This window comes from Puma concolor, chromosome C1 (genome assembly GCF_028749965.1).
Source record: "Puma concolor isolate L17-30 chromosome C1, mPumCon1.1.hap2, whole genome shotgun sequence".
Classification (NCBI taxonomy): Eukaryota; Metazoa; Chordata; class Mammalia; order Carnivora; family Felidae; genus Puma; species Puma concolor.
The window spans coordinates 36,853,214-36,872,299 of NC_141674.1; the positions used below are offsets into that span (position 1 = coordinate 36,853,214).

At 47.0% G+C, this 19,086-nt stretch overlaps 1 protein-coding gene across 2 annotated transcripts in view; it reads right to left on the bottom strand.

Annotated features, from left to right (window-relative positions):
- The window catches only part of LRRC41 (leucine rich repeat containing 41), a 19,950-nt gene extending 963 nt beyond the window's left edge, over positions 1-18,987 (bottom strand). The window contains exons 1-8 of one of the 2 annotated variants that reach the window (XM_025912104.2): positions 18,555-18,987; positions 14,125-14,211; positions 13,165-13,235; positions 4,587-5,730; positions 1,648-1,908; positions 969-1,133; positions 781-879; positions 125-247 (exon numbers count right to left, since the gene is read on the bottom strand). In XM_025912104.2, the coding sequence (XP_025767889.1) occupies positions 125-247; positions 781-879; positions 969-1,133; positions 1,648-1,908; positions 4,587-5,730; positions 13,165-13,235; positions 14,125-14,211; positions 18,555-18,753 (2,149 nt within the window). In that variant the 5' untranslated portion in view covers positions 18,754-18,987. Of the gene's footprint in view, positions 1-124; positions 248-780; positions 880-968; positions 1,134-1,647; positions 1,909-4,586; positions 5,731-13,164; positions 13,236-14,124; positions 14,212-17,351; positions 18,138-18,554 lie in introns of those variants that run through there. The other variant, XM_086716838.1, reaches the window with a different exon arrangement.
- Positions 18,988-19,086: the final 99 nt, after the last annotated feature.

Sequence of the window (19,086 nt, forward strand, 5' to 3'; positions counted from 1 at the left end):
CAGCACACAACTATATTCCAACCCCTATGTTCCCAGTGGAGAGGCCTATGCCTTCCTCCACTGAATTTTGAGGTCAAAGAACTGGCTCCTTCACCCCTGTCCCTTCCCAGGGCCCTGCCCCCACCCAGGCGGTTCCCTGGCAGCCGGAGGCCCTTCAGTGTGGAGTTGCCCTTCATAGCAGCAACCATCTCAGGCAGAAACTGGGCCGGGCGCTTCTCAAACAGACGGCAGAAGGAGAAGGTAATCTCTGTCAAGAGAAATTAGAATAAATTCTGATGGCTAACATTAGGACTTGTTGCTGCCCCTCCTGCCCCAGTTGGCCTTAGCAAGGGGTCTGAACATTTTATAGAGGCCCAGAAAGAGAAAGGAATTTGTCCAAGACCCCAAGCAAGACTGGAACTAAATCAGATTTAAACCAGAGACTGAACCCAGAGGTTCACCCTAGAGAGGTCCTCTGTGTGGACAGTTCTCCATTCACTTCTTTTCCCTCTTCACTGCTTGCCCTCTATGCAGGGGTGGGGATTAGGGACAAGAGTATGAGGGGAACCTGACAGCATATTTATCCTTCCCCACCACCATTATTTCTGTTGGCCACTGAAAGGTAAGAAAAACTTGAGTAATTTTCCCATGTTAAGTATAGGAGGAGTTGAATTTGGGACCTTTTAGAAGGATGATGCAGTTTCTATAACTTATAGTGGAGGATATAAGGCCAAGAAAAGAACAGTGGCAGAGCCACAATGAGGACCCAGCAATGCCCCAGGTTCTGAATGATGAATTTACCTTGAAGAGTCAGATTCTGTAGCAAAAAGAGCACCTCACTCTGACAGTCAGCCAGATTCATGTCGTGGAAGCTCAGCCTCTTCAGGGCTAGGTTGTACTCTGCATGGGGGTAGAGGCCACGGGCCTTAGCTTTCCCAAAGAATAACAGGGTCTCCTACCCTCCCTTTATCATTCTAGCTGGGTCCTACCTTTGAGTGTCTGTAACACAAGCCCAAAATCTTGGGGAGAGGCAAAGGTAGCACTATCCAGAGACAGCTGCTGCAGAGAACCTGAGGCCTTCAGTACAGAGCAGAGCAGTGGGGCTGGTTGGGCTCCCCGTGGAAATCCCATCTCCAGCTGTTCCAGGCAGTTTTCTGGATATGATAGGGAGAAAAGATTCCAGTGGGCCATCTCTTCTATTCTCAGAGCAGGTCCCATCCTGTCCTTTAGAGGCTCACTGAAAAATCTTGTTTACTTGTCATTGAGTGCCTGCTATAGCACTAGGTTCTGGGAAGAGAGTACTAGGAGATTTAGTCCTTGTTCTCCTGGAGCTTTTAGTCCAGGAAGACTAGACTATTCAGACAAGCAAACAGGAGTGTGCAAGAGTGGTGAGCTAGGAAACAGGATCCAAGGGGACATACAGAAGGGGGACCTAGACCCCTTTTCTGGAGACTCATCTGCCATGGTCACTTTCTATTGGGCTTGTAGTGGTCTGGGCCCTGTCCAGCCCATGGTCATCTTTAACAGCAGGCTCTAAAGAGGGAATGGATTTCAGATAAGCCAGGAATGAGTGTTGCTAGGTCTGGATTAGGTCTTCCCACCTTTTCCACACAAATGCACCTGCACATTTGTGTGAACACATGCACACGCACACGCACAATGCTTCACCTGGTATCTCCTCATCCCCAATTATGTGGCTAGGGGGCCCTGCATTCCCTGGCACGGCAGGGTTGTCCCTCTGGCTGGGGTGGTCAACACGAATAGAAAGGACCCGCAGCAGGGGCAGGGCTCGCACAATGGCACGTGTCAGCTCCAGGATGGGCAGTGGTGAGAACAGATCACTGAGATGCAGGGCACGGAGGCGGCATCCAGCCTGGCCTGACAGGGCCCGCAGACTGTCCAGCAGGCGGAAGATGTTAGAGCCCAGGCCTATGGCAGGAAAGAGGTTAGGTCAGTCATGTGGGAGTGTCAGCAAGAATAACATTCAGAGACCACTCCAGATATTTCTTTTGATGACCACCAATTTTCTTGAGCTTCCGATCAGATTACTTAAAATCATTTGTCTCAACTATTCATTGTCTTGCTTTTTTCCTCAGGTAACCAGCAAACTGACGTCTACTGTACTGGGCTATGCCCTCAAGCATCAGTCAGGGCAGTCACAAAATAAGAGGATGTGGTAGGGCATACTGTGCTGCCAGCTAAATGACAAGCCCAGAGGGCAGCAGAAATCTCTGGACTTTTCTTATAGGTCATGTGGAACATTTGAAATCTAAGGGGAGTGGCAATGACTCAGTAGGGAATACTTTAAAAGATTAATTAGGTAGGAATAGAGCAGAAAAGGATAACCACATCCCACAAAAGGGAACAGGATGCAGAAGGGTTAGAGCAGATGCTTAATGCCACAAAGCAAATAATTTCTTGGAACCTACTTATCTCCCCTTGGACTGAGAAGGCCCCTGTTGATCCATTTCTTCAACTAAACCTCACCCAGCACCTAGTAAATACTTTTTTTGTGTGTTTTTGCTAGACAGTAGCCAGCAACAGCTCTTGCTCCTGCCTATGTAGGCTGATTAACAACAAAAATGTGTGAGGGGAACTGGAGAAGTTGAGTATTGTAGAAGCACAAAGGATGGGGGCACTTAGCACCCAGTCCAGCTTCCCTCAGTAAAAACTTTACAGCTGAGTTGTAAAGAACACAAAGGAGACAGGCTAAAAGGAGGGATGGGAGGGACTGGCAGGGAGAACTCGGTATATATAAAAGCCTGAAGGAGGAAGAGTGGCAGCTTCCAAGAACTGAAAATATTCACTGTGGCTGCTGTGTAAAGTATGAGGTGGGGGGAGGGGGGGAGGGTTCAAGATGCCACTATGAAGGTAAGCAGGAGTGAGAACACAAATGACCTGTAAGTAAATTAAGTATGGTGACAGGAAACCATTCAAGGGTTTTTAAATGAATGACCTTTTCATTGAAAAAACAAAACTTGGGCTGCAGTGTAGACTGTGAATTGTATGGTGAGTATGAAGTCAGGAGGAACTACTGAAATGATGAATCCGGGTGAGAAGTAATCATGGCTCAAATTAAGATGTGGAGATAGAGAAGTAAGTGGATTTGAGAGATCATAAAGATATGTGGTGCAAAAGAAAGAACCCAGCTTTCTTTTGGGCAGCTGAGTCAGCTGTGAGGTCACTGACAGAACAGAGCTATTGGGAGAAGATGCATTCAGGCTGCGGGGCTTGTGGTTTATGAAGTGATATCTAGTAGTCGGCTGGCTAAATAGTTCTGGAGTTTAGGAGAAGGATCTGGGCCAGTGTCATAGATTGGGGAATCTTCAGCATAGTTGGCCTTTCAAACTACAAGAATGGACAGAATTGTTCAGGAAGCATGTATAAAGTGGCAGAGCTCTGAGAAACTGAACATTAAGAGATAAGAGAGGTAATGTCCAGAGAGGGAGAAGAGAAAAATAGATTTTGAGATAGTGGAAATGAGAATATCTGATGAAGACTACTTCATAGCAGCAAATGCTGCCGAAAATTAATGTGAGAGGAGGACTAAAACATATGTATTGGACTTAGCAACAGGGAGGACCTTGGAGAAGGAAGGCAGCATTAAGGAGTGGTGAAAACCTTGGATTCGGGAATCCGGTTGCCTGGATCTGAATCCTGGCTCAGTGAGGTTATCCTGGGCAAGCCACTTGACCTCATAGGGTTGGTGTAAGGATTCAATTCATATAGTGCTTAAATTATGCCAGATACATACTAAGCAATATATAAAAGTTCTTATTACTAAGGCATCTGAGAAACAAGCTTTCCTAAGAAGGCAAGAAGGTATGGATCCAGAAAAGAGTTAGCCTTAGATAGGATAGCCATCTCTTCCATTGTGATGAAGGAGAAAAGGATGAGTGTAGATGTAGGAGAGTTTATAGGTTGGTTAACTAAGTTGAAGTTCATGTGTGATGGCTTCTATTTTCTCTGAAGTAGGAGGTGACGTCATCTGCTAAGAAAGGAAAAGGGAGGATTTGGTAGTAGGAGGAATGGGAGCTAATGTTACAAACACAGGATTCATATAAGGATGACGACTGAATATACAGTAGCACTGGTCTGCACAGTTGTGATTTTCCCCATCAGTACTCAGCATCCTAAGTAGATTGATGGATTTACCCAGAGTTGAAGTTTGGCTCACTGGGCACAGCCAGGTGGGTAAGAACTGAGGACTGCTTTACAGATTGCTGGTCTGATAAAAATGTGGTCTACACCTTGTCTGTATAGCTGCTTTGATATGAGTGGTGGGACCCAACCTTAGACTTGGTGGGCCTGCATACACTATACTATTCCCACAATATGGGAATTGCCTACCATATCTAAAATGTACCCATTCTTAAGGTTCTCACTGTCTCTCAGGAACTCCTTCCAACTCTAAAGCCTATAAACCTCATGTTCTTCCCTAGCACTGAAAGTCTGCCACTGTTTCATGTATGTGCCTTCTGCCCCACTCTGACGCAGGCTGGGCCACATCTCCAGCTCCTCGATCGCATTCCCTATTCCCCTCTGCAGGATTGGGCACACGGCTGGTGCTGCTGTGAGACCCATCTCTGCCCCTGCAGGGCACTCACCATTATAGGAGAGTGTGAGGCTCTCCAGAGACACCCAGGAGCTCAGCAGGTGGCACAGTGTCAGAGCCGCCTCTGTGGAGAGCGGAACTGTGAATAGCTCCAAGGTGGAAATGCTTCGGAATCGCTGGGAGGCCTCCAGTGCTGGAAGCCCCAGGCAGCTGGGATCTGATCCATCCAAAGCTCCACAAGCCACTTCCCCGATCTCCATCTCTTCCCCATCCTCCTTCTCACCAGCCACAATGAAAACAAAGTCATACAGGTCTTCAGACTCCGCTCCAGACCCCTGACGGGTGCGAGCACCCTTCTTCCCTGCAGCTCGCTTAAAACGCTTTAGGGGCTTAGGCTGTGGGGCTGAGCTAGCTGGAGCCCGTTTGGATGAGGATGTGGAAGAGGAAGCAGAGGCAGAGGAGGTGGTGGCTGGAGCAGAGGGTGGCCGCTTGGTGCCAGGAGCCTCGTAGGAGGTTGCTGGAGGGTGCAGATCCCTCTTAGGGTCTGTCCCACCTGCTATCAGGCTCTCCTGTGTGCTCCGGCGTGTTACCCGGGTAGCAGGTGTAGCTCTGGCCGTCTGCTTGGCTTCACTCTTCCGCCGGGAGGCCATCAGGGCTGCAGCACATCGCTCAGCAGCATCCCTGCGAGGCCGGCGTGAGCCCAACAGGAGGGACCCTTCATCTCGGGATGGGGCCCGGCCTCGGGAGGCTTCTCCACAGAGGCGGCAAGGTGGACCACCAGGGCCTGGCTGCCAGAAGCCAGCACTCATGGTGAGGATGAGGATGAAAAGGGCTGACTCAGGCACAGGCCAGGAGTACAGAGACACCTGGCTGACAGCCCCATGGTGAATAAGCTGATGCAACAGCTGCCGAAGAGACTGCTGAGCAGCCACATCAGAGAACAGCAGGTGGCGGAACTTGAGGGTGTGCAGGGAACTGGCCAGGGTCTCCAGAACCCTGCGGTTGGGCTCAGCCACCAGCTCAGTCGCACCCTGCAGCATATTGCAGATGGTCAGCTGCCGGACGTGGCGGGAGCTATGCAGAAGAGGTGAGAAGCGCTGGTCACAGAGACGCCTGTCAGAAGATACATCAATGGTCCCACGTAGAACATGGGAAAAAAAGGCCTCCATAAACTTGGCTCGCCAACAGGTCACACTCTGAAAGCAGAGAACATGCCAGACAGCTGTGATACTAAGGGCTACCCACTGAACCATCATTTCCCCAAGTTCCTCTGTTCCAATAGCTATTTGATGAGTCAGGCAACATTCTAAATAATTTATACAAATTAATCTTCACATCTTTGAGGCTTATATTACTGTTATCCCCATTTTACAGGTAGGAAAAATAAGGCACAAAAGTTGTTACTGCCTGTGGTTACACAGGTAAATAGTAGAATCAAGATCTGAACCCAGGAAATTTGGTTCCAGAGATTATTTTGTTATAGTGACTGCCATTCAAGTGAAACATTCACTCCTGTAGTTTCTTCCATGTTTGTTTCTAGAACCTGACCCCAACTTTCCACTCTTACCACTACCACCTTTGTTCAGACCCTTACCCCCTCACACCTGACCATTAGCTTCCTGATTACTCCCCCATCTCTTTCTCCTTCCCAAACTTTTATACACAAGTCCACTGGATTCGTCTTTGTAAAATATGCCTGACTACATTCTGCCTTAAAACCCTCAGAATCTTTCCATTGCTCAGAGTTAATCTGAAGTTCCTTAGCCTGGGAGGGAAAGCCCTGTACAATGTGGCCTCTAAGATTTATCTCCCACATCTTGCTCATGTGAATGTTTTGCTCTGGACAAATTGATCACCTTATTGACCGAGACCTGCCTTCTACGTGCTTTTCCTACATCTGCCAGAAATGCTCTTCATTGCCAGACCAAATAGGCTTCCTGAGAAGACCTACTAACATTTCACTTTTTTTTTAAATAATTTTTTACATGTTTATTTTTGAGAGAGAGGGAGGGAGACACAGAATCCGAAGCAGGCTCCAGGCTCTGAGTGGTCAGCAGAGCCCAATGGAGGGCTTGAACCCACAGACTGTGAGATCATGACCTAAGCCAAAGTCTGATGCTTAACTGACTGAGCCACTCAGGTGCCCCAACATTTTACTCTTCTTGAAGTTATTCATCTCAGTGTCTCTGTGTGCCCCCTTTTACCCCTCCCCTGCCTCTCTTGTGGGACTCTTCTGATAATCTGACTACTCAGGTGTTAGACATTGGTAACCTTGTCTCATGGTGTTGTCTCTGCACATGTTTTATCCCAACAGATGAAAAATTCCTGGAGATCAAGGTCCAAATTCCTAGATTTGGTTTCTCCAAGGCAATAGTTACTGGCTTTGATGCACATGAGATTTTATCAGACTATTCTGGTACATTTAGAAGATCTCTGAATGCAGGTGTTTCTTAACCTTTGGTGCACATCAAGATTTACTGTGGAGCTTTTGTTTCTCCAAAATTCATGTCAGCTACCCAGACTTGGTGATCCTCTTATGTTATATCTGCAGTAAGGCCCATAAAAAAATTTTTTTTAATATTTATTTTTGAGAGAGCGGGAGGGAGAAAGACAATCTAAAGGAGGCACCAGGCTCTGAGCTGTCAGTACAGAGCCTGATGCAGGGTTCGAACTTACAAACCACGAGATGGTGACCTGAGCCGAAGTCAGACGCTTAACTGACTGAGCCACCAAGGCCTGTGCATCTTTATTTTTTAAACTTCCCCCAGATGATTCTGATATATATCAGAGGTCAGCATTTACTGCTACCTACCCTCCTCACCCCCAAAAGGGCACACAGCCTTCCTTAAGTTCCCATTCTCTCCTAAGGTGCAGTAGAAAGTCTGCTGACTTTGATACAAGTGTTATCTCTGCCACTATACTCTGGACCTCTTGAATCTCTTCATCTGTAAAAGGTGGATAATATCACTTGTTTCACAGGTTTGTTGTGAAGATCAAATGAGACCATGCAAGTCAAAGCACTTTGTAAACTGTAAAATACAAAATGTTACTTCTGTTACTGCTAATGATAATAGCCCAGATGGGCAATGTGAAATGAACTTGATGGAGGCAGAGCCTGTTAAGCAGGGTGCTTATTCAGCCTGAAGCAAAGGCAGTAGGGGCCTGAGGTTCCCCAAGACTAAAAAGGCACTTCTCTTTGGTATTTGCCCTGCCTCTATGCATTCACTCATACCACAGTCACCCTCAACTTATATCTGAGGTTCTTGGCAAGAGTTGGGCCCCTATTCTTAGGCAAAAGTGTCATTCCCTTTGCCCTGGCCATTCCCTATGACACTGCCTGCTGTGGTAATAATTGGGAATGACTTCTTCGTGTTTGAGCTAATTGCATGGCAGCAACAAGGGGGAAGGACCTCTCACCAGCAATAATGTAGGGGCATTATGGGACCAGGAAAAAATACCTGACAACCAAATCTCCACTCAGCCTACAGAAGAAGCAGAGTGGGTATTCCCGAATCCTATCTCTAACACTTTTCCTACACATTTGCTGGCCTATGCTCACAGCCTTGGAAAACACCTGCAGGTAACCTAGCAAGGCTTCAACTTCACAAGTGAGACAGTCAAGGCCTAAAATATGGACAAAAATGTGAACCAAGATATTGTGGCTGTTTCTGACCAGGAGGCACATGTAATATGTAGTTTTGGTAACTAAATATTAGTGTTCCCCTCTCCCCACATTTTATTGGTTGATGAAGACAGTGGGAGAATATTTGAAACTGGAACACCCAGACGTGGTAACTGCTGCGAGAACAGCATGACATAGTGAATAGGAGCAGGCACTCCAGAGCCAAATTGCCTCAACTTGAATCCTAGGTCTGCCATTCACTAACTATAACCTCAGACAGTAACTTCACCTCTATCTGCCTCAGTTTCATCATCTATAAAGTGAGGAAGGTAACTAAACCTACCTACATCATAGAGTTGTGAGGATTAGATGAGTAAAGTTAGTTATGACAATTATGTCAATTAATTATGAGCAGACAGCAGTTCACTGCGTTTTATTCCATCACCACCTTTTAGAAGAATCTCTGCTAAAATTTCAAAGTTGAGGGGTGTCTGGGTGGCTCAGTTGGTTAAGCATGACTTCAGCTCAGGTCATGATCTCATGGTTCATGGGTTTGAGCCCCGCATCAGGCTCTGTGCTGACAGCTCAAGGCCTGGAGCCTGCTTTGGATTCTGTGTCTCCCTCCCTCTCTCTGCCCCTCCCCTGTTCACTTTCTGTCTCTCAAAAATAAACATTAATTTTTTTAATTTCAAAACTGAAAACAAGCTAAGAGATCTAGTTCAAGCCATTCATTGTGTGAACTTATACACTATCGAATACAAAATGATTTAAACACATTCTTTTGGGGGTGCCTGGGTGGCTCAGTTGGTTAACTTTACGACACTTGATCACAGCTCAGGTCATTATCTCAAGGTTGTGGGATGGAGCCCTGCATTGGGTTTCATGCCGGGTGTGGAACCTGCTTGAGATTCTCTCTCCCTCTGCCCCCGTCCCTCACCGCTTGTGCATGTGTGCACACAGTCTATCAAAAAATAAAATAAATAAAATTGGGGCGCCTGACTGGTTCAGTCGGTTAAGCGTGGGACTTGATTTTGGCTCAGGTCATGATCTCATGGTTCATGAGTTTGAGCCCTGCATCGCGTTCTGCACTGGCGGTGAGGAGCCTGCTTGGGAGTCTCTCTCTCCTTCTCTCTGAGCCTTCCCTGCTCATGTTCTCTCTTTCAAAATAAACTCAATAAATTTAAAAATAAAAGATTGTTTTTTTTAATTTTTTTTTAATGTTTATTCACTTTTGAGAGACAGAGAGTGAGAGTGGGGGAGGGGCAGAGAGAGAGGGAAACACAGGATCAGAAGCAGGCTCCAGGCTCTGAGCTGTCAGCCCAGAGCCTGCCCGATGTGGGGCTCGAACTTACAAGCTATGAGATCATGACCTGAGCTGAAGTTGGATGCCCAACCGACTGAGCCACCCAGGCGCCCCAAAAATAAAAGATTTAAACACATTCTTTTGGAGGCACCTAGGTGGCTCAGTCAAGGTTAAGTGATAAGACTCTTGTTTTCAGCTCAGGTCATGATCTCACAGTTCATGAGTTTGAGCCTCACGCTATCAGTGCAGAGCCTCCTTGGGATTCTCTGTCTCAAAAATAAATAAACATTAAAAACGCAAACACACACATTCTTTCAGGCAAGAGTAGGGGAAATAAGGCACCACCAAAGAGGTAAAATAACATTTGTCTACCAACACAGTCCTTGGCCCATCCACAGGCTGGTGGCTTAGGCACCAGTTGGGGAGGAAGAAGTGTGTGTACAAACTAGAGAAGGCTAAATATTTTCTTGTACTAAACAGAGCCAGCAAATGTTCACAAACTATTGTCCACTATTTTTCTGATAACAGAAATATTATTTGCGGAGAGATAAAATCTGTATACCAACTCTTTGGAATGTATATGTAAATGTGAATAGCTATAATTGGTTTTTTTTTTTAATTTTTTAAACATTTATTATTTTCTTTTTTTTGAGAGAGTGCAAGTGGGGAGGGGCAGAGAGGGAGACACAGAATCTAAATCAGGCTCCAGGCTCCGAGCTGTCAGCACAGAGCCCGATGCGGGACTCGAACCCACAAACCGCGAGATCATTACCTGAGCTGAAGTTGGACACTTAACCGACTGAGCCACCCAGGGGCCCCATATAGCTATAATTGTTTTTATAACATTGAGACAATTTTGAACAATTTCAAATTCTGGGCTTTTTAAACATTATACCACCGTGTCATTACATTTTACCACCATGTATTTAAATGTTTTTAGAACATGACTTTGTTAATATTTTGAAAATTTGGATGTACTACATTCAATAATTCATGCATTATTGAAGAAATTATTTCCAGGTTTTGATATTAAGTTGCTGCGATGAACGTCTTGAAATAAATCTTCATGAGTATCTCAACTTTTATGTACTATAAATTCTAAGAAATAGAATTTCTAGTCTAAGAATATTTTAAAGACTCTTGACAATTATCACCAGATTGTCCACCAAGACAGTTATGTAACATTTCTGCTCCCACCAATACCATATTAAAATGCAAGTTTCACCCACCCCTGGAATTATCTTTTAAAACAAACCAAAACAAGACTTCACTAATTTAAGAGTTATAAGTTTATTTTCCCAATTTTTAATATTGAGATTGAATAGTTTTCACTTTATTGGAGATTTTTGTATATTTTGTGACTTGTCCCAATCTTTACGTACTCTACTGGAATAGCTTGTCTTTGTCTTATTCTCTGTATCCTCGTTTTACAAATGTTGTTGCAAACATTCTTTCCTAGTTTATGTACCTTTAAATTGTGTTTATTGTATTGGCATTTATTGTCCATACTTTTTTTTTGGTTCTGCCCATTTAATAATTAACACTCTCCATCCTGAGATTAGATAACCAGTCACCTTTATTCTTGTTTAGTTGTTTTATGCTTTTACTTTTTACAGTTTAATCTTTAGTTCCATATAGAAATTATTTGAGTATATTGTAAAATGAGGCTCTAACTTGATTTTTTCCAAATAGTGAACCAGTAACTAGAGAATCATTTACTGAATAATCCTTCATTTCCCTGTTGCCTTGTCTCCAGAATATCAGATCTCTTAATACACACAAAGTACTGCACAATTTGAAATTCTACTTCTTTATAAGCAATCAGGGACCATGGCTATCTTGTTCACCACTGTATACTTAGAACCTAGTATAGTGCCTGGAATTGAGCAGGCACTTATTAAGTGTTTCTGAATTATGAGGTTAAGGTTACTGTCATGCAAAACTGGGAAACAAAAAGAGGCACCCTTTGGAATGGATATGATCCAAGTCAGGACCTCTGTCTAGGTGACTGTTAGGCCACCAAGCCTGGGGTTTCCTTAATGTTCTGAAATGCTCTGAGACAAGAACAAACATATATTCTTTACCAGGAAGCTTGAGATAATGTTGGGAAAAAAAGCGTATTCTAAGTGAAAGATATTACAATCTCCATCAACTGCTAGTCAACCATACTGCTTGGGAAACACTAGTCCACAGTGACTCTCATGCTTCTTTAAAGGTTTCAGGAAGCTGTTACTGTTTTCAAATCTTGCATCTACTTCTCCTCATGAGGCCTAATTCCTGTATATAGTGCCTGAAGATTTTGTTGGGCCTTAGCATTATCTCACTGAACTTCAAGAGTTGCATCCAGATCTGGAAGTAGAAAAGCTGAAGGATATGGAGCTGAATGTTACTGAACCCAGTGCATCCCCAGAAATTAAATCTCCAATTCCTGATAAGAGCTTGTTTTCTTATCACTTGGCCTCACCCACCAGTTCAAATACTACTTCCCAAGAAACACTTTCATGCTCCCTTCTCCCTCAACCTTCTTGTTACTATTACACCACTTATCCTCCCATGCATAATGTATTTCTTTGCAGACTTCCTGCTAAACATGAAGTTCCTGAAGATTAGGGACTGTGTCTGTACTTCCAATATCTAACATAAGACCTGGCATGTGGGAAGTTTTAGTAATGTTTATTGAACTCAATCTGTTCTGTCACCTAGTTATGGAGCAGCAAAAGAAATTCTGCTTAAAAGAGAGATCCAGTGAGTTATATCTGAACCAACACATAATAGAACTACAGGGCTACAAGAAGCCCTAAAAGTCATCTTGTCCAACCTCTCTTACAATGCTCAATTTCTTCTACAATATCCTTGTGTCAGGTAGTTATCTAGACTCTATTTGAACACTTAGTGATGGGAAGCTTATTACCTCTGGAATTAGCTTGTTTCATCACCAATAAGTTCAGGGTTTAAAAGTTCTACAATCACTTTGGCAAAAATTTATCCTCCTTTAGCTTCTACCCATACAAGTCTATTAATTCCTCTTTTATATGATAATCATTCAAATATTTCAAGACAGTTCATGTTCCCCAAGTCTTCTTTTTTTTAGGAAAAACATCTCCAGTGTTCCAAGTGTGACTCCCATGATGTGGCCTTGACTTCTTTCTCCATACTCCAAGGGTAGCCTGACCACTGCAAAGCCAGGCAGGTCTATCATCCCCTTTGTCCTTTAGCATATGTTATAGTTACATTAATTCACACAGCTCAGGGTATAGTCATTGTATGAATGACTTTAGCACACTGTTGACCAAACCCCCTTAATCATTTATACAAGTTGCTAAGCCAGGCCCCTTCACCTCTTTCCCTGAGGTCATGCAATTGGAATTTTTTAGACTCAAGTGAGGAATTGGTTTATTCTGTTAAATTTTATCTTGTTAGGTTTGACCACTGCTCCAGCCCTGTCAAGACCTCTACGAATCTGGGTTCTGCCTTCCATTATGATCACTACCTTCCTCTGTTTTGTGTTACCTATAAACACGGTGAGCAATCAAACCAGTGACAAATGCCAAATGGAAAGAACCTTGTGACAAGACATCAGAGCCCTCCTCCCAAATTCACTCCAACCCTGTGTCTGTACTTTACCAGTACCCAGCTTGTGTTTGTAAGCTATTCCTGCTTTCATTGTGCAAAGTCAGGCCAGAGTTCTACCTGGTGCTAACTTACTTCCAAACTGGAAGGCCTTGTCTTCATTAGCTCATCCCATAGTCGGCGCCAGATGGCTTGAGTGGAGAGGCCTGTGGGGAGAAATATCACCTTTATTTGGCTGCTCTTTGGCCACCATGAGTGAAGTACATCAGCCTTTGGTGTTGCCTTCTCTGGATTCACAGGAGCAATATGGCAGACTAGTAAAGAGCACTGGCTCTAAAGACAGACTGCCTGGGTTTAAATATCAGCCAACCATACTCTAGCTGTGTGACTTTGGGTGAGTTTACTTCATTTTTCTGTACCTCAGTTACCTTATCTGTAAAACATAGTTAATAATAGTTATTTCATAGAGTTGTTGAAAAGATTAAATGTGTTTCTCCAAGTAAAGTGCCTAGGAGAGTGCTTGGCACATCAGGATTAGTTAGATAAATGCTGGCTATTAAAAGATCTGTCTAGGGGCGCCTGGGTGGCTCAGTCGGTTAAGCGTCAGACTTCAGCTCAGGTCATGATCTCACGGTCTGTGAGTTCGAGCCCTGCGTCGGGCTCTGTGCTGACAGCTCAGAGCCTGGAGCCTGTTTCGGATTCTGTGTCTCCCTCTCTCTCTGACCCTCCCCTGTTCATGCTCTGTCGCTCTCCATCTCAAAAATAAATAAACGTTAAAAAAAAAATTAAAAAAAAAAAAGATCTGTCTAATGAGTGGTTTGGGAAACAGCAAGGTAAAATAGAAAAACTAAGATTCAGAAGATCTGACTTAGCTATTAATTGTGGTGTGCCTATGGTTTCACTTTCATTAGTGTAATTGGGATCATTTATTTGCTTTGTGTTTCACTGGACACTGTAAGGAATCTGGTAAGAAAGCAGGTGTGAGGGTACTTTTGAAAAGCGTGAGTTCTACACAGATATCAGGTGTAATATTTACCAGAACATTATGGTGCCTGGCTTATAATCACTGAATGAGAAAGAGAGAAAGACACTCACCTTTCTTGAGGGCAGTTTCCTCAATCCTCTCCAAGTAATATATATTGAGCAGAGGTAAGATGCTTTGAAGTATTGGGCCTGGGAGAGCTACAAAAAGAAAACACAAAATTTATTTTTTTCTCCTAGGGTTCCAAGCATTATTTATCCTACTGGAAAGGAAAACAGAAGGGCAGACTTCTCATTTGGCAAATGGAACCTCCAGAAGCTAACCTAAGTCTAATTCAAACTCTAATCCACTTATCTTCAGCCACTTAGTTAGCACCTGGAATTTCAGGGACATGCACATCTTCAAGGGTGAGATAATAAAGCAAGCTGATATACTCATTTAGGAGCTGGTCCGTTCATTTCTGCCCAAGCATAATGAAACATTCTGCATTTGAAAGGTCCTATTGAGGGGCACCAGGGTGACCTAGTTGGTTAGGTAACTGAGTCTTGATTTCAGCTAGGGTCATGATCTCACAATTTGTGGGTATGAGCCCTGCATCAGGTTCTGTGCTGGCGGCTCGGAGCCTGCTTGGGATTCTCTCTCCCTCTCTCCCTCTCTCTCTCTGTCCCTCCCCTGCTCTCTCTCACAATAAATAAACTCCAAAAAAAAAAAAAAAAAAAAGATAAAAAGGGGTGCCTGGGTGGCTCAGTCGATTAAGTGTCCGACTCTTGATTTTAGCTCAGGTCATGATCTAGCAGTTTGTGAGGTCGAGCCCCGCATCAGGCTCTGCACTGACAGTGTGGAGCCTGCTTAGGATTCTCTCTCTCTCCACCCTTCCCCTGATCTCGCTTTCTCAAAATAAATAAACTTTAAAAAAAAAAGATAAAAATACAAAACAAATAAAAATTCCTATTGAATATGTGTGATAAAAATGTCCAACATAATCTGGGCCGTACTAACTTTTCCAGCTCCCTGCTTTGTCTCCTATGCTTCATCCATGCTAAATTACTTTTACATTTATTTAACATGTCACACTATTTTCTGTCTCTGTGCCTTTGTCATGCTGCTCTCTACTAGGAATGTCCTTGCCATTTTCATCATATTAACTATTCATCTTCCAAGTATCATGTGCCTTTTATCAAGCCTTTTCTGAATCCCCTTCCCACTCTTCCAGGTTGGTGACTCCCATCCTTTGGGCCCCTACTATATTCTGAACTAGTACTTTCCGGTGAACAATAGAAATAATCCAGCCCTAACTCTAAATTCAACATATCATAAAAACAAAACTTGCTCTTGCTGACGTCTAGAGCCGAAAGGCTTTACAGTATTATGGCTAAACAGTTTAGTCTCTAGAGTTGGACAAAACTGAGTGAAATTCTGATTCTATTACTTAGTTATGAATCCTTGGGCAAATTAACATCTTTTTTTTTTTTTTAATTTTTTTTTTTTTTTTCAACGTTTATTTATTTTTTTTGGGACAGAGAGAGACAGAGCATGAACGGGGGAGGGGCAGAGAGAGAGGGAGACACAGAATCGGAAACAGGCTCCAGGCTCGGAGCCATCAGCCCAGAGCCTGACGCGGGGCTCGAACTCACGGACCGCGAGATCGTGACCTGGCTGAAGTCGGACGCTTAACCGACTGCGCCACCCAGGCGCCCCAAATTAACATCTTTAAGACTCAGTTTTCTCAATTTTAAAATGGAAGTAATAATAACTACCTCATAATATTGCTATAAAAATTAAAGAAGATCATACCTGTAATCTTTTTAAGACCATTCCTGGCCATAATAAGCTCACTAAATGTTGTCTATTATTATCCTTATCCTGTCAATACCATCTCTGTCCTGCCAAGAACAGTCTAAGATCTTAGAGTATACCATATCTAAGGAAAATCTTTCAAAACTTCTAGGATCTCCCTTTATCTTTACTTGTGGAATAAGTGAATCTTGATGTCCACAGTCTAGTACAATTCTTTGTACATAGTACTCAGTGTACTTGCTGAATGAAAGTATTAATTCCCTAAGCTATTACACTAATGTAAGTTCTCTATTGCATTCAAGCTCCATATCCTGGCATTCAAGGCATAACATACCTATTCTACTTGTTTCCTCACTGTATCCTTTCCTGCTGCCTCTACTCACTTTACCCTTCTCTCTCCCTACACAAAGCAACGCTAGTCCACTGCCTCCAGGAAGCCTTTCTTGGCTGTTAGCCCACACTGAGACCTTCCTCCAAAGCAGCACTTCTTCCCAGTCCTCTTACTTGGCCCTCCTAAGAGGCCTAACCTGATTCAGCTTTTTCTGTGTGACTATTTACCTAGGCTAGGCCCATAGAAGCTCGTCCTCCTCTGTCCCTCCAATCTGCTCTGTTTAGCCATCCCCTCTCACAGCCATAGGGATTCTCATCCCCTATTATCCACAAACTCCTCTCTTCCTTTCTCCATTCTTCTTAAGCCAGGCTCTTCCTTGCTTCTTTCCAGCCTCTACCTTTACTGCCTCCTCTTCCCAACTTGGGGCCTCTATACCCAGTCCTCTTCCCTCCTAGCCAAGTTTAGCATTCTAGAAGCTCCAGGCTGATAGAGCCGATCCTCTCTCTGCCTTCTTCCAGGCAGACTCTTCAGGACTCTTCTGAGCCCCCTGCCCAGCTCCACTGAGACTTCACCTATTCCCCATGGGTCAGCCTGACCCTTCTCCTCTCATCTGTTGGCACAGGGCCTCCACAACTCCTCCCCCCATCAGCTTGAGGACTCTAACAGTCTTCCCCACTACAGGAAGACACTTGGGCCTCCTCAGGATCGCTGCCCCACCCCCACCTCACCAAGGGCCTTCCCACATCCCTAGGCCTTCTTTAACCACTCTCCACAGCCTTGGGCCTTATTCCTGGAGGCCCAACCGGTCAAACTCCAGGGCCCTTTCTTCACAGCCATCTCCTCAAAGTGCAACTCAAACCCAGAATCCCGGGACCTCAAGCCTTCACTTCTGACCTTACCAGGGCCTTCCTCCTGGCAGAGGCACTACCACCACTCCCGAGGCCTTCTCCAGAACCTCACCCCCCCCACCCCTTCAAGGCCTGGGGGCCTCCTCTTCTCTCCTGCCACTCCCTCCGGGTTCCCTGGGCCCTGGGCCTGGCCTGGATCTCCTCACCCAGCTTCGGCCGGGCCTCTGGACCCCACCCCCTCACACCAGTCTGTCAGGCCCAAGGCCTCCCTCATCCCCGTGCGGCCAGGCCTACACCCACCCCCCCCCCCCCCCCCCCCGCCGCCCCCGGAGCCCTCACTCTCTCTGCTGTCTATCACTCTCACCATCAGTGTTCGCCAGGCCGACCCGAGTTTTTCCTCACCAGCTGCCAGGCTGGGGCCGGCGGGGCCCACCCCAAAGCCCGGCCTCCGCGTGCGCATCCGGCTGCGGGCCTTCTCTCCTGCGTTACCTGACCCGCGCCGGGCCGCCCTACTCCCAGGCCCGCCAGCCCGGCTGGTCGGTTTGCCCTTCCCGGCCCCTCGGCCCAGGGCCGCGGGCCGCCCGCCTTGGCCGCTCAGCCTGGGCACCGTCAGCCCGGAGCCGGGTCGTCGGTCCCGGCAGCTTTCGGGCCCGGTGCCTCCTTTGGCTCCGACTCAGCCCAAGGCCTCCTAGCTGCGACGCGCCCCCTCCCAGCCGGGATCCCCGGGCCGTCGCCCCTCCTGGGGCCTCCCTGGCCCTTCCCGCCTGTCCGTCATTCGAGCCTCCCTAGATTGCTGACCCGCTCCCGGCCTCCCTTCACCCGCTCGGGCCCTTCCTCCGCTCAGGCCAGTCCGAGTGGCCTCCGGCGTTCCCTGCCCTGCCCCGTCAGTCAGTCCTGCGCTGAAGCAATTGGGCACCCGAGGCCCCGGTCTTCAGTGCGCTCCCCTCAGCCCTGGGTCGTCGGACAGGCCTCGGCGCCCCAAGCCTTCGGGCTCTCCCCCAGCCCCTCGCTCTCCATTCCACTGGGCTGCCCTGGCCCATCAGCCTGGCCTCGGGAGTCTCAGCACCCGCGGTCCGTCAAGCAGACACCGGAGGCCCCGCGCGTCAGTCAGGTTAGGTGGCCCCGGGCCTGGCCTCCTTGCCTTAGGCCGGGCCTCCCAACCTCGGCCCCCGCCCCCAAGCGGCAGGGCCATCTCTGCCCGTCGGTTCGACATCCGAGACTCCCCAGCCCGGCCCGTCTCGAGCGTCAGTTCGGTGCCCACGGCCGGTCCGTCACTCCAGCCTCTGTCGTCCGGGCCCTGCCTGCTTGGCCCCAGACCGGGCCTCCTGCCCTCGCCCCCCGCGATCCCCTAGCCAGGCCGCGGTGCAGGTCCACCTGCCGATTTGGTCCCTGCTTTTACTCTGCCTAGTCCAGTCAGTCACGGAATTCGTGTTCCGACCCGACGGTGCGGCTTCCAGTACCCCGGGCTGGGCCTTGCCCCAGGCCTCCCGGCCTCGCCCCCCGCGCCCCCCGGCCGCTGGGCCGCCTCCGCTCGTTGCCAGAGGTAGCCCCTCACCCCGCGACTTACCCCACACCCCGCTCTCCAGAACCCCCATATGGGCGCTCACCGCCCGCCCGCACAGCTCGAACAGGGCGGGGGGAGCGCTGGGGCCCGAGGCCGAGCTCTTCGCTGGCGCCGCCTCCCGGGACGTGGCCTCCATGGTCGTTGCCGCCGCTACCTCACAGAACCAGCAACTCCGGGCGCGCCAGGCCTCGGGCGCCGCCATCTTGGGGAGGTGCGCGATCCCGAGAGTGGCACCCTCGCGCCGCCATCTTGAAAAGGTCAGCAGTTAGGACGGTTTCATCAGCGATGTGGGGAAGACTGGGAACTGCGCTAAAGGAACGTCGAGTAAATGCGCATTCTTACCAAGTCTCTTAGAAGCCAATACTTTAAATAAATTCGTATATCAATGTATTTGGCTCTGGCGCGATCAAGGGGATATTTCTTAGCAAATCCTCCTTAGGCACGAATACTAGCTCCCCCTGTCCCCTGCCTGTGGACGGTAGTATATGCCAATCCGAGCGTGTGTTCGCGACTACGACGAGTCTGCCGCACTTCC